Source organism: Acomys russatus, chromosome 4 (assembly GCF_903995435.1).
Source record: "Acomys russatus chromosome 4, mAcoRus1.1, whole genome shotgun sequence".
In the NCBI taxonomy this organism is placed as follows: Eukaryota; Metazoa; Chordata; class Mammalia; order Rodentia; family Muridae; genus Acomys; species Acomys russatus.
In genome coordinates, this window is record NC_067140.1 from 2,970,033 (window position 1) to 2,984,078 (window position 14,046).

At 50.6% G+C, this 14,046-nt stretch overlaps 1 protein-coding gene across 1 annotated transcript in view; it reads left to right on the top strand.

The window, feature by feature from the left end:
* Positions 1-14,046, top strand: part of Efcab8 (EF-hand calcium binding domain 8) — a 60,466-nt gene that overhangs the window by 23,693 nt on the left and 22,727 nt on the right. Inside the window, exons 11-16 of the mRNA XM_051144820.1 lie at positions 2,220-2,293; positions 5,133-5,263; positions 9,740-9,807; positions 10,119-10,270; positions 10,773-10,907; positions 12,418-12,528. Of these exons, the coding sequence (XP_051000777.1) occupies positions 2,220-2,293; positions 5,133-5,263; positions 9,740-9,807; positions 10,119-10,270; positions 10,773-10,907; positions 12,418-12,528 (671 nt within the window). The remainder of the gene's footprint in view (positions 1-2,219; positions 2,294-5,132; positions 5,264-9,739; positions 9,808-10,118; positions 10,271-10,772; positions 10,908-12,417; positions 12,529-14,046) is intronic.

The window sequence follows — 14,046 nt, forward strand, 5'->3', positions numbered from 1 at the left end:
GACCCTCCTCACCTCTGGGAGAATGAAATGCTCAGCTGGGACCCTGGGATGGGTCTCCTATCTTCTGAGGCCCAAGATAGTGGGCCCGTCTGATGGCTGCGAGATGGCTTTGGATCTTCCTGGTTGTGAGCTATCTTTGAATGAGTGGAAGTAGGCTGGCAAGGCAGGTGGGCTGTGGTGGAGCCTGGGAGACCACCTAGACCTGCAGCAGCATGAACAAGTATCAGAATGAATAAGCATCAGCATGCGTAAGCATCAGCAAGCAGCTGTATGCAGGGTCTTGATGCATCATCTCCTGTCGTCTCCACCCAGGAGGACTGAGTGACTTGTTACTGCTCATTAAGTGGGTTAGTGAGCTAAAACCATTTGCACACACCCTGGGGCTGGGGAGTGGTGACTGAGAGCAAAAGTATCCAATTCTCACCACTTGCTCAGATGTGTCCTAAATTGACTAAGGAAGTCTTTGGAGCTTCTTTGCCAAAGGGTGCAAGGTCAACAGAGGTCATGGGCCTGGGGCTGCCTGCGAGACTCATCGGAGCTGGATTACACCAGAATGGAACCTTAGGTGTGGTGCTGGGCCTCTAGCCAGTCTAGAAGGCCAGGACCCTGGGGCCCTGCCTCCAGGAAACTGACCTCCCTTCCATCCAGGACACCAAAGAGGCCCTTGTTGGGTCCCCAGGCCTTGGCAAGGGCTCCTGTTAAAGAAGGAAAGGAGCAAGTACTAGTGACCTGTTTTTCACATTGTGTGTGTGTGTGTGTGTGTGTGTGTGTGTGTGTGTGAGAGAGAGAGAGAGAGAGAGAGAGAGAGAGAGAGAGAGAGAGAGAGAGAGAGAGAGAGAGAGAGAGAGAGAGAGCGCATGCACGCGTGCTGAGGATTGAACCCACAGCCTTCTATATGTCAGACAAGCTTTGTCGCACTGAGCTCACTCCCAGCTAGTGCTCTACTTAGTCCTTGCTCCATCAGTCCCTGGTCATGTGTGTGCTACCCTGGGAGGGACTGGGGTCGCCACTGTGATGGATGTGACTGGAACAAGGCAGGGTTAAGCCAGAGTGTCGAGTGTGAGTCCTCCTGGGCCACCTACTAAGGGAATATGGTGAGATGCCAGAGGGGATGAGCAAAGCTAAGGCCTGTGCACCCAGCTGCTTAGCCTTTCTGTGCCTCAGTCTCCTTATTCAAATGGGGACAGCCATGCTTAACATTTGGCTCTGCTATAGGGTGCATGGAATGATGTTAGGCACAAGGACGTGCCTGCCAGGACCCCATAGCCTAGTGGGAGAGATGGGCAATAGGCCTTGCTGTGCACAGCTTCCATGGTAGCAGCCACAAGCAGCATCCCGTCTGGCTCAGGGCTGCTTCTGTGTGTGTTCATGTGTGTACACATGTTTTCTGGATGCTAATGCATGTGTGTGCAAATGTGTGTGGAGACCAGAGGCTAACCACAGGCATCCTTTCTTAGGAACTGTCCACCTTGTGTTTTGAGGCAGGGTCTCTTCGTAGGACCTGGGGTTCACCAAACTTCAGGCATCCTCCTGTCTCCACCTCTCTAGCTCTGGGGACAAGTGTGCTTTTCACAGGCTCTGGGGGTTGAGGTTGAATCTCCTGCTTTGTGTAGCCAGCACCTTACAGACTGAGCTCTCTGCCCAGCCTGGGGACTTTTCTTTTTAATAAGCTTCCTCTTACCCCTGTACAGACCCCTCCCCCCTCCAGTGTTTTTCCTCTGTGTTCCCTGGGAGTTGCTTTCCTGGGACCAGCATTTCTGACCTACTTTCTTGAACAGCTCCTGAGCCTACAAGTGTCCCCTGGAGCCACCGGCTCATCCATCCATATCAGTTTGCTCTCCCAGGGGTTCATCAGCAGTAGCTTGGATGGTTTCACAAGGTCAGGGCAGTCGGTGGGTGGGTGCCTGGCATGTGTGGCTTGCTCGCTCATGATACATATGTGAGGCCTGTACTTCTTGGGACTAGTGAGTTCCATCCTTTGGAATGCACTAATGGGGAGCCATCTTGTTCAGATGGGAGTGCGTGGCCCCTGGAAGCCATTGTGACCTTGCAGGGTCATGCTGGGCAGCAGAGAAACAGGTGTCACGAGAGGCTCCAAGGAGTGGCGGGCTGGCTGGCTGGTGTTCTGGGAAAGCATGGAAGATGCACATCAGGGAAGATGTCATCTAAGCTGCCAGAGGAGAGGTTGCTAATGAGCACTCTGGTTGTTTCCCTGTCAGATCAATGGACCAATGTTCCCTTGCAGAGACTCTTAAGTGAGAGGTCCTCGCTGTATAGAAGCTACCGAATGAAGGTAAGTTGTGTCTTTCTTTAGCCTGTAATTATCTATGTACTTGCTCTACTCAAAAATAAATTCTCCAAATGGATGTATTCTCTAGGCTCAGCCCCTGTCTGGGGGCTTAGGGTCGAAGAGCAGAGTGCAGGAAGCTGTTGCATCCCATCCACATGGCTCTAGGACACAGGTGTGTCCCTGTGTCTGTCTCTGACTTCTTGGCTCCCTCCAGGCAGTGACAACGTCACCTTTATTCTGAACAGCTGCTGGCTTTCTGTTTGACCTCCCTACCCCCTCTCTCTCTTTATGCAGTGTTTGCTCAGTTCATCAACTAGAGAAAATCTGCCTGAGAATATAGTCATGTCACCTCAGCGGCTTCGTGTCCTACTTAGAACAATCTTAGGTCTTTAACTATAGCAACAAACACAAGCCTATCAAGCCCCCACCTTATTCCATTGTTAACCCCTTCCCCCCTGCACCGGAGTTGGAGTCTCATGTATTCAAGGCTAGCTTTGAACTTGCCATGTTTCCAAGGATGACTGAGTTTCTGATCATCTTGCCTCCACCTTCCCAGTGCTATATTACAGTCATGTGCCTCCACATATGTGCTAAGGATTGAACCCAGGGCTTTGTGCATGCCAGGCAGGCACCCCTGTCTTCCGCTGTTCTCGGTGGCTTGCCCCAGAGCTCCCCAGGTCCCCTCTCACCACAGGCTTGCAGAGGTCTTATGCTCAGCTCATCTGCCGTCTCTGTACTTCAGGTCCTAATGCCCTGCTGCTGCCTCTGCTGGTAGCTCTGTCCCCAGAAGAGATTATGGGTCCTGACTTTGATTGTTCTTGTCCTGGGATGCTCATCACAGTGACAGCACCTCAGGGACAGGGGCCTAGTGGGTTGTGCTCTATGTTCTGGTCTCCAGTTCCTCAGTCAGGCCACCTAGGGCCTCGTGACTCCTGGTACGTTTGAGGAACAAATGCAAGAATGAGGCTCTCAGGGCAGATCTGAGTTGGACTTACTTTAGGAACAGGCACGTGACCTCACAGGAGGCGATACCCACACCATTTCTAGCCCCCCCCTTTTCTTTTTTTTTATTGGGCTTCATGTTCCCCCATCTCCCAAGTGCTGGGATTGCCACATGCACCACCATGCTCGGCTTCTCCCCCTCTTTTCATCTGAGGTTTTTTTCATTCGGGAGAAGCTGCCCTTGAAGTCACTAAGCATCCCCAGGTCTCATTCAGTGCCTTGGCTTAGGTACTGTTATTGTGACAGGCGTTAGAGGAAGTAGTGACATAAGACCCAACCCAGTGATTTCCACGTATAAGGTACTGTATAAATATTTGGTAGTCTTTTTTTTTTTTCTTTTCCCCTGAGACAGGGCTTCTCTGTGTAGCCCTGGCTGTCCTGGAGCCCACTCTGTAGACCAGGCTGGCCTCGAACTCACAGAGATCCACTTGCCTCTGCCTCTCCAGTGCTGGGATTAAAGGTGTGCACCACCACCACCCAGCTATATTTGATAGTCTTATTGATTCACCCCTTCCCTGGTCTTCATTCTCTTTGCTTGTCCCAGGGAGGGAAATCTCCAGACTGGGAGGCTAAGCAGTATTGCCATCCGGGGCCAGAGTGTGGATGTGGTACTTTGCCCTCTGTTGCTGTGATAAAACATTGAACAAAGGCAATTTGGAGGAGGAAAGGGTTTCTTTGGCTTACATGACATCATCACAGTCCGTCATTGAGGGAAGTCAGGACAAGAACTCAAGCAGGAGCTGAGGAGGGAACCATGGAGGAATGCTGCTTCCTGGCTTGCTTCCTTCTGCAGCTCAGGGCCACCCACCCAGGCCTGGCCCCGCCCACAGTGAGATGGACCTCTCACATCAATCATTCATCTAGAAAATGACCATAGAAACGCCTACAGTCTAGTCTGAGGGAGGCAGATGGTCAACGGAGGCTCCCTCTCCCCGTTTGGTGTCAAGTTGATGAACTCTTGCCAGCACAGAGGGCAGTCAGAGCCTGCCTGCCTTCTCTGCCCCAGTGCAGAGCAGGGTAGTGGACGCAGAATTGCAGGCTCCTGTAGTGGAGGCAGCCAGTAGATAGGAGACTGGGGCCTAGGCACCCCTGACTTCACTCTTTTCCTGTTTTGGAGAAAGAATGGGATTATCATGAGGCCAGTCGTTGCAGTTTCTAAATCTAAGCAACTCTTAAGAGAACAGGAGTCCAGGTGATGGTAGGCTTGGGGCTTTTAGGCAGTTTTTGAGACAGGCATGGGCTAGACTCCTTGATTATGGGACCTGGTTAGGACAAAGGGGCACATGGCTTTGTCCAAGCTGTGGTCTCTAAGGCAAGGGCCGGTCTATTGTTTTTAAATTATCTATAGGCTCAGCTGCGATCTATGAAGACACTGACACTGGTTATATTTTAAAATAGCCTTAGCTAACCTGGGGCAGGGCAGACATTAATCCTCTAAACTATTTCCCATAGTGGGGGCAGGAATGTTATCCCTGCCCCAATCCCATGCCATCTGCTTCTAATAACTTCTGTCCAGCCACCTCCCATCCATTATCCCAAATACTTGCTAATGTTCTTCAACTGGGCCGAATCTCCATCCACGCTGGCCATGTGCTTCTCCTCCATCTAACCCACGTCGGCCTCCTACTACTCCTCTCCCCTCAGGTCTCCCTCCTGGTCTTTTCTTCTTCTTCCCAGGATTCCTCTCTCTCCTTCTTGGGACCCTTCGCCGCACCTCCATCTCCTCTGCCCTGCCCAACACCGGTCTCATCTGGTGGTGGCCTTGGCCATGTCCCAGGGGCAGGATATGAAACGTGACTGTCCCTGGGAGGTCTCCTGCTACACCCATTCTCTCCCCCAGGGTCTGCACCCTAATTGGTGTCAGCAGGTCAAATACATCCCCCAGCTGAATGGGGTAGTCTCCTGCTCAGCCAGCGAGAGATCCTCCTTGGTGCTGATAATACTGCCAAGCAAAGATGTTGAGAAACCCAGGTAAGGAGCAGCTGACACAGGGAGGGGGACAGCAGCTGATCCCTGGACAGATCTGGCTTCCTCCTGCCACATGCTGAGAGCCCTACTGAGAAAGGACTTGCCTCTGGGTTGGTGTATGTCAGCAGGGTGCTTTCCTGAGGCTTGCGCTGGGTTCCAGAAGCAGCTTGTGTCCCATAGGCTGACAGTGAGGTGGGACCTAACACATGGGCTCTGCTTTCTGTTTAATCATCATTCTGGAATTTCTACCAGTGTGGCAAAAGACTAACAGGCCTCTTTGTCTCTGTCTCTGTCCCTGTCTCTGTCTCTCCCTGAATCTGTCTTTCTCTTGTGTCTGAGGGCAGGGGTTGGGGGAGGAAATGCATGCCTTAGTGTACATGTGGAGGCCAGAGGACAACCTTGGCCGTTGGTCCTCACCTCCACTGTTTGAGACAAGGCCTCTTTGTTCATGATGACTGTGTCCACTAGGCCTGTGAGACCCTGAAGGTTCTTGCTTGCTGTAGAAACACTGTATTACACAGGTGGACTACAATTCCCAACTTTCCCTGGCTTCTGGGAATCCTAACTCACTTCCTCACACTTGTGTAGAAAATATTCTACCCACTGAGCCACCTGGCCAGCACCAGTCCTCCTGTTTTACCTACCGACTTGTTAAAAACAAGCAACAAAAACCAAATCAACTCCAGCATATGTTAAGGAGGTACACAAAAGGCATGTCACGTCTTTTCTCTCTCTCTTTTGAAGGGAACATTGAGACAGGATCTCATGTAACCCAAACTGGTCTCGAACTTCTGATCCTCCTGCCTCCACCCTGCAAGGCTAGGATTACAGGCCTGTGCTAGGTATACATTTCTGACTGAAGTAGTGAAAGCCAGCAGCTTCCCCCGGGGGCCTCGGTTTTCTCACCTGTGGGGTGAAGCCAGTGCCTGCCTCCTTTACCTCAGGGATGCTCTGAGCTGATGACACTTTGGGTGGCATATGTTGATCCACAGTGTAAAAACAAACCACAAAACTACCACCCTCAGAAGAAGTCAGGTAGGCTAGCAAAAGGCACATCTTCTCTGTCCACAGCAAGCCATGTGCAGAAAGAGACCCCTGCCAAGCACACACATGTATTCTTAGAGACAGTTCAAACATGTTTCCTTCATTCTAGGGTTTTTAATTGTATTGCATTTGATGGCAGAAGGAGGCCAGAGGGTCACCTCACCGTGGTCCCTGGAGACTGGTCCTGCTGGCTTCCTTTTCTCACCTGCTCATCTTTCCATTCTAGATATGCAGGCCCAGAGTTGAGCCCCTGCCCCCCCCCCCCCGCTGCCTCATGCCTACTGCTTCTCTGTCCCTACTGTGTTCTTGCCCTTCATCTTTCCTTCCTTTTTTCCTTCCTTCCTTTCCTTTCCTTTCTTTCTTTCTTTCTCTTTCTCCATATTTTTGTTTGGATTTTGAAAGAGCCTTGCTGTGTCGTTCAGGCTGGCCTTGAACTTGTCATCCTCCTGCTTCTGTCACCTGAGTGCTGGGATTATAGGCATGAGCCAACATATCTGCCTTTCGTGTTTTGTTTTCCCCTTGTGCTAGGAGACCAGACCCGAGGTCTTGTGCTTGCTAGGCAAGTACTCCATCACTGAGATAAAGCCCACACTTTCTCTTGTTTTATCTCCTTTCTTTCTTATATATATATATATATATATATATATATATATATATATATATATATATATATATATATATATATATATATTTTTTTTTTTTTTTTTTTTTTTTTAAATTTTAGAGACATGGTCTCACTGTATAGCCTTGACTGGTCTGGAACTCCCTATGTAGACCAGGCAAGCCTCTAATTTACAAAGATCTACCTGCCTCCTGCATTCTGAGATTAAAAGCATGTGTTACTATTCCCAGTGTCCTCCCCCTCCTTCTCCTCCTCCTCCTTCTGAGACAGGGTTTCTCTGTGTAGTCCTGGCTATCCTGGAATTTAATGTTAGACTAGGCTGGCCTTAAACTCAGAGTTGTACCTACTTCTGCCTCCCGAGTGCTGGGATTAAAGGCATGTGCTACCACCACCTGTTGTTTTCTTAATATTTTTATTTTAAAAATCTCAAATATATGCATAAGGACATAAAAAAAGCTATAATTCCTTATTATCACCTGGGAACTAGTCCAAGCTAATATTTCCCCAAGTACTTCAGAATGCCTTGTTCTGATTCTTTGGAATCAGATGGTTTTGAGCAGAGGGATGGTGGGTCTAATGCATGTCTTCAAGTCCAGGACCAGGAAGAGGTGGGGACTCCAAGGGAAGAAACTATCACAATAGTTCAGGCTATGCATGGCGGTGACCTGGAGTTAGCCAAGAGTGGAGGTGGAGAGGTTGCAATATTTAGGAGGATGTATTGTACCTGTTTTCTCTCCACAACACCCGCCCCTCCTGCCCAGTACCACCTGAGGACAGGAGGTGGCACTATTGGCTGCCTGTTGGTCTCTGGCACTTGCCCTTTTGCGGGAATAACCATTGTAGTGAGACTTGAAGTAGCTGACCCTGATGCTGTGGAGTCAACCTCAGCTTCCCAGGGCCCTGAGGGGCCAGCTTCCCTGTAGGTGGTCTTACCTGAGCTCTTCAGGTGATTGAAGGCAGAAGTGGAGCTGGTAGAGGGTTAGGGTTTGGGCTTGTAGGAACTAGTGTGGAGTGTGTGAACTGACCCACACTGCCTCCCCTCCTTTTTCTCTTTTCTTACTTCTTCCACCACCACCTTCCTGAAGTCGTTGTCACTGCTCACTAGGTTCTCTCTGTCTGCTGTCCCTATACACAACCATCCACAGATCTCCTCCCCCTGGGGCCCTCCACAAACCCTTCATAGTCCAGGCCCCACCTACCTTGCCTCTGACCACTTCTGCCAGCCCTATAACCTTGGACTTACTGCTGCCTCAGTCTGAAGCCACAGCTCTCCCTATAATGCTCCCCTTGGTCATTCCCCCGGCAGGTTCCTGCCTCCCATCACGCTCTTTAGAGAGGCTATCTAAAATGAGTCACTCAGTTTCCCCTGCTGAGCCATCCCATTGCTTCCCCTGCAGGCTTCCTCATGGTTGGCCACTGTCCCTCCTGTCTCCATCCATTTCCTTGCTCCTGTGCATTGCTCCAGGAGACAGGACTGTAAGGCAGGGAGCACGGTGACTCTTGAGTCCTGGCGGGGAGCAGGAGCCAGTGGGTGTCTGTCGCACAGATGAGTGAATCAGTCTGAAGCAATTCCTTCTATGCTATCTTGGTGACTGTTGTTCTAGAAAATTTCTCTGCACATAAACGCATAGAGGCAGGCATCTGTCTTTTGTTTAAAACCAAACCAAACCAAACATGTACCTACTGTAGGGATGGTGACACATACCACTGCACCCCCGTGGAGGTCAGAGGACCACTGTGGGAGTCGGTTCTCCCCCACCATGGGGTTTGGGTCCCAGGAGCTGACCCCAGCACATTAGGCTTGGAGGCAAGGGCTTCTACCTACTAAGCCATCTCACCGACCCACATGTCTGGCTTACCAGTGGGTGGAATAGATGTGCTTTGATGCGTTCTTGGAATTTTGAAGCAAAGCTGAAGGTTAAGAAACAGCTGGGCGGCTGCTATGGAAGTTATGGGGCTCTAGAGTAGCCATGATGTGGCGTGAAGGTAACAAGGGAGAGTTGGCCTGGCTATCACTCTGGTCAACTTTGAGAAAATTCAGTTGCCTGTGTGTGTGTGGGGGGGTGGCTGACAGCCCTGGGATCCTGTTAGGGTCTCTTGGACCTTTGAGCTCTGTCTTTCCCTTCCTTCTCTTTCTCATTCCTGGGTGTCTTGAACCATTTCCTGTTGTGCCCACCAGGCCCTGGCAGCAGAACCCTCCTCCCTCTGCAGGTGTGTGACTGTTGTGCACCCTTGCTCTTGCTCTTAGTGTTCTCATCTCATCAGGGCCAGGACTGCATGTGTGAGCATGGGTGACCTGTGGCATCAGCCAGCACAGAGTGAGAGTGCTGTGCTGGTGGCCATAGGCTGCTATTTAAGTTATTATTTTCTTTAAGTTATTATTTTTACTTATTTTTTATTTGTGCTATGTCTTGGAGGATGCGTACCTCGGGGTGGTAGAAGGTAGATGTAAAATCGTGTTAAACTTTGTTCTTGGAACAACACAAAAACACTTTACAAGTGGAAAGACTTTCTCATGTGTGGGGGCTTTTTCTATGTAAGTTGTGGGTACCTCCCCATGACCTACTGATTTTAGCATCTGCTACTTCACCAGTAGTGCTGGGCTGTACTTTGGGTAGTGTGTGTGTGTGTGTGTGTGTGTGTGTGTGTGTGTGTGTGTGTGTGTATAACTGGGCAGGTCTGAGGCCGCTCTTCTTCATGGGTGGAGAGATAGTGACTCCTTCCCCATCAAGGACCTAGCTTCCCCCCTTCCCAGGTCCAGGCTGCTGATCTTAGCCCTGCATGTACCCCCACCCCTTGATTTTATATCCTAGGTTATCATCACTGACTTTAAGAAAAGGAATTCTTTGCTTTGAATTCTGTCCAGACAGGAGCTTTTTGGGTAAGTAATCTTTGTGCTCCCCAGAAGCAGAGTTGGGGTGGGGTGGGTGGCAGCAGCCTGGGGTTGTCAGATCTGAGGACAGGGCTCTGTAGCTCCTGGCCTCTGCTGGATTCCTGTGATCTACTCACTGGGAGGTGGGGTGTGACTCAGGCCCTGTCAGAGAAAGAGATAGAGAGGAAAGGGCAAGATGCACAGTGATAAGTCACAGTGACCTTCCCTAGCCTGACAACTCTGGCTGGAGCCCCAGACCTGACCCTGGAAGAAGGTCCCGGTGTAGACCCTGGTAGCTGATACTCATTTCTTGGCTGCAGCAACTGGTGGCTATGACTCCCACATCCGCCTGTGGAACCCCCTGGTCTCAAAAAAGCCTGTGTGGATGATGAAGGGACATCGGACATCAGTGACTCACCTCCTCATGAACAGCTACAACACCAGCATTCTGATCAGCATTTCCATGGACAAGGTGTCACCCTCGTGGGCCGTGGGCCTCTGTCCCCCATACCTCCAGCTCTGTTCCCTGGGAAAAGACACTCATCATGGTGGTATCTCAGCCAGTATGGGGAGGAGTCTGTGTCATAGAGGAGCTTTCCTGGCCCTGGTCTCAGGCTTTGTCAAAGACACACAGGCAGATGCTCTGGTAGAGTCTAGAACTAGCCTAGAGTCGGGGTGGGGGGAGCAAGTGAAGATGGGAGGCAGGGTATGGGCTGCCTGTTGTCTTGGCTTTAGCTTGCTGAGCTTAGGAGACCAGGTAGTACAGAGGTGCTTAGGAAAGCAGGAATGAGGCTCTGTTCTTCCCCACTCGCTGAGAACCTGGATTATCTGGGCATTAGTTCAGTTTCTCTAGGCTGGGCTGTGGCAACAGCAAACACATTATACATGGGTGGCCTTGCTTGCAGGGGCTTCCCCAGGGCTTACGGTGCTGGCTGCATCTGCAGACCCTTCTGCCTATTGCCTATCCCCTACAGAACATTCGAGTGTGGGACCTGCAGGAATATGTGTGCCTCCAGTCCATCGGTGGGAAGCTCTTTCCTCTGGGCAACTGCCCCATAACCAGTGCCTACATACACAAGGACAACACCCTCGTCTGTAGCACCTACAATGTGAGTGGCTGTCCTGGGAGTTAGGCACAGCTAGCAGGGTCTGTCCTGTGTTGGCCTGGCCCTGGAGTCCATGAGGCTCTGGCTCTTGCGCTTCCTTGAGAGTGGATTCTGGACCCCAGCTCATCCTCTTCTCCACCCCTGCTGTCCCTATTACATCTCCACTCAAGCACCCTTTGGACACTCCTGTCATTTATCCATGCTCCTTTGGCCCTATCAGTTGTAATTGTGAACTTCAGGAAGGCAGGCAGGCCCTGGAGAAAACTGTCAGGAAGAGCGCTTGTGAGCTATGACCTGCCTGGTGCCCTTGGGTCAGCCTGACGTTGAGGATGGAAAGAGGGGAGGACTGGCTAGAGCCATGGTGTGGCCTGGTACCACATGAAAGCCGAGTGGTGGACAAGAGACAGGATCTGTCTAAAGAGCTTTACTGAGGCCATGTACTGAGCCTAAGAGTGGCTTGGCTGCTCTGTCAAGGGTCACAGGTGTCATTCTGTGCACATGGCTGGCTCTCCCCTTTGCAGCAGGCTTGTGGAGAGATAGAAGTTAGGTGCTTACTATCTGTTTTGTGCTGGACTGGCTCTTAGTATTTTTGAAAAGTAACTAGACCTTTGAAGTTCATTTCCACTCATTCTGGGCATTAGTATAGGCTCTCTGGGTGGGGCTGTGACAGCATTTAACCCCCAGCTTTGTTGGGATGTTAAATATATTTACTAAGGTGAGGTTAATTCAGTAGAACGTGCAAGGTCACGTGACAGTGTTGGGTTGTCAGGGTGCATGGCACAGGAGGTCTCCTCTGCATGGGACTGGACTGGTTACCGAAGGCTTCCTGAGGGTGTTACTGAACTTGTGGGTCACAATCTGTGCCTTGAGTCAGGCCCTCAGCAAGCCAGTTAAAAGAGCCAGGTTATCAGTGGAAGATAGAAAAAGGAGATTTACGGCATCTTGAAGTGAGATCCCCGATCTATTTAGAGGGCCAGTATCTAACCAGTCCCAGGCAAGTGCTGGTCATACCCACCATTGACCCAATGTTCTGTAGCCCAGTCTCATCCCGTAAGTTAGTCTGAAGATTTGGTAGAACTTTGTGGAATCTCTTTCCAGGAGACAAGTCCTCCCTCTGACTGGCACCTTTCCTCCTCCTAGCATGAGATCCCCTGGGAAATTCCCATTCCTCTGGGGCCCCATCGTTTCAACAGTCCCATAGTCACATGGGAAGACATAAATGTCTCCTTAGAATATCCTCATGTCCACCAAGCTGGTTACAAAGGAAACACCTCTGGAAGGCTTTAGCTCCTCAAAAGGCGAGAGAGGACCATGGATTTGGGCCTCAGGGTTATTGGGACGTGAGGGATCAGGAGTCCCAGTCCTGGGAATAGGGACCTTGGAGAGGGGAAAGAGAAGATACAGAATTCTGAGTATTTGAGGAGCCTCGTGGGGGTACAGATATTTGGATGTGATAGTATTGGAGGTTTCTCCTCAAGGCCTTAGTCACTGTGGGTCTCTCCCCACCCGACAGATTGGGATCCTCAGAGGGTACTTGGAATCCCAGGGCCCCGTGAAAACAGGGAAGATGACGACTCACAACACAGCCCTGTGTGCGGTCCTCTACAGCAAGATATTTAAGCAGGTGAGTGGACAGGGCTGGCCTCAGCAGTTGAAAGGAGCGACAGTGACAGTGTCAGGACCCAGCCCTCTCCATGGGTCCAAGTCGGCATTCAAGTAGCAGTCATCCCACGTGGCACACGGAAAATGGTTAGCCCCTTTGTAGTCCTGGTGTCACCAAAATCTAGACATGAAGTGATCTGGCAGATTGGTTGGCATGGGATCTGACTGAGCTCTCTGCTCTGGTCACTGGATTGTTGATGCCTCTGGGCATCCCTGCCTTGGGCTGTGTCACTTAGATCAGCTCTGGGCAGGCAGTCCTCTTAGGACAGAACAGATGCTGGTGCGGGGTGTCCCTCAAGGTTCCCACCCTGTGAGCTACTGTAAAGTACCTCCTTGTGGAAACTGCATTCTGTTTGTTATGGGAAGGGCACTGCAGCCTGTGCTCTCAGCTGAGGAGATGCCTCAGCATGGAGAGGATGGCTGACCACAGAGAATACTTCTAACAATGTGGACAGAAAGGGTTGCAGGCTTCTGCCCACTCCCAGGGGCACCTCTTGTCAGGCCTGGGCCATGGACAGGGTGGCTCTCTGTGCAGGAGTGGCCTTTGGCTGTGTAACGCTGGAGCTTTCCTCTAATATGGCTTTTAGCATCACTGTCCAGTGTCGAGCTGCCTTAGGGCTCTTCACGGCTGCAAAGCAGTGGTAATGTTTGTTGGTAAACACACCCAGCTCTCTTCAGTGGCCGTATCGGTTTAGGGTACCCACACAGGCTACTCTTGGAGCAGGATGAAGGCAGCAAACACACAACCATCTTGCCTCCTCAGCACTTCTCTGTGGAGGGGCTGCGAGCCCACTCCCTGCTTGTCTTTTCTCTCTTATTTTGGTCCTGACTAAAGGTGCTTTGGCAAGCATCTTCTCTATATCATGGATTCTTTTCTCCAGAGAGAGCAATGAGTGTGTTAATGTAAACCACAACTCTCACTCCGTGGGGAAGAAGATGAACATGAACATGAAACCAAATATGAATAGCTGTGGCCTGGGAACATGGGTTCAGGGTGCCCCAAATTACACGTTCTCATGTTGAAGAGGTGACGTGAGCTTTTATAGTCACAGAATGAGAAGAAAGCCATACGCGGAGGCATTTAACCAAACATATTCATGGGAGCATCAGGGAGTGAGTGACAGTAAAGCAGAGGAAACTCTGTTGTTGGTCTCACATGTTGCTTGATGCTATCCTCAGCCTTAGAGCCAGTGGAAACTGGTTTGCTAAGCCAACACAGTTTAAAGACTTTACTCAGAGTTGAAAGGGTGCTAGGTCAGACCCAGAGGTGGACAGTGAGTGGCTGTTAAGGAAACTAAGGACAGCTCAGGATCATTTGGGTCTGGATCTGTAACAGTCCAACCGTCTGTAGTCATGAAGTTTAAAGCAGTCATCTAGTGCCATAGAATCTTTAACATAGCAGTGGCTTTCCCCTCCCTTCTGGGAACTTGAGTTCCCAAGTGACATTTTTGCGCTAATGTAGGCTTTATGAAATTGATTC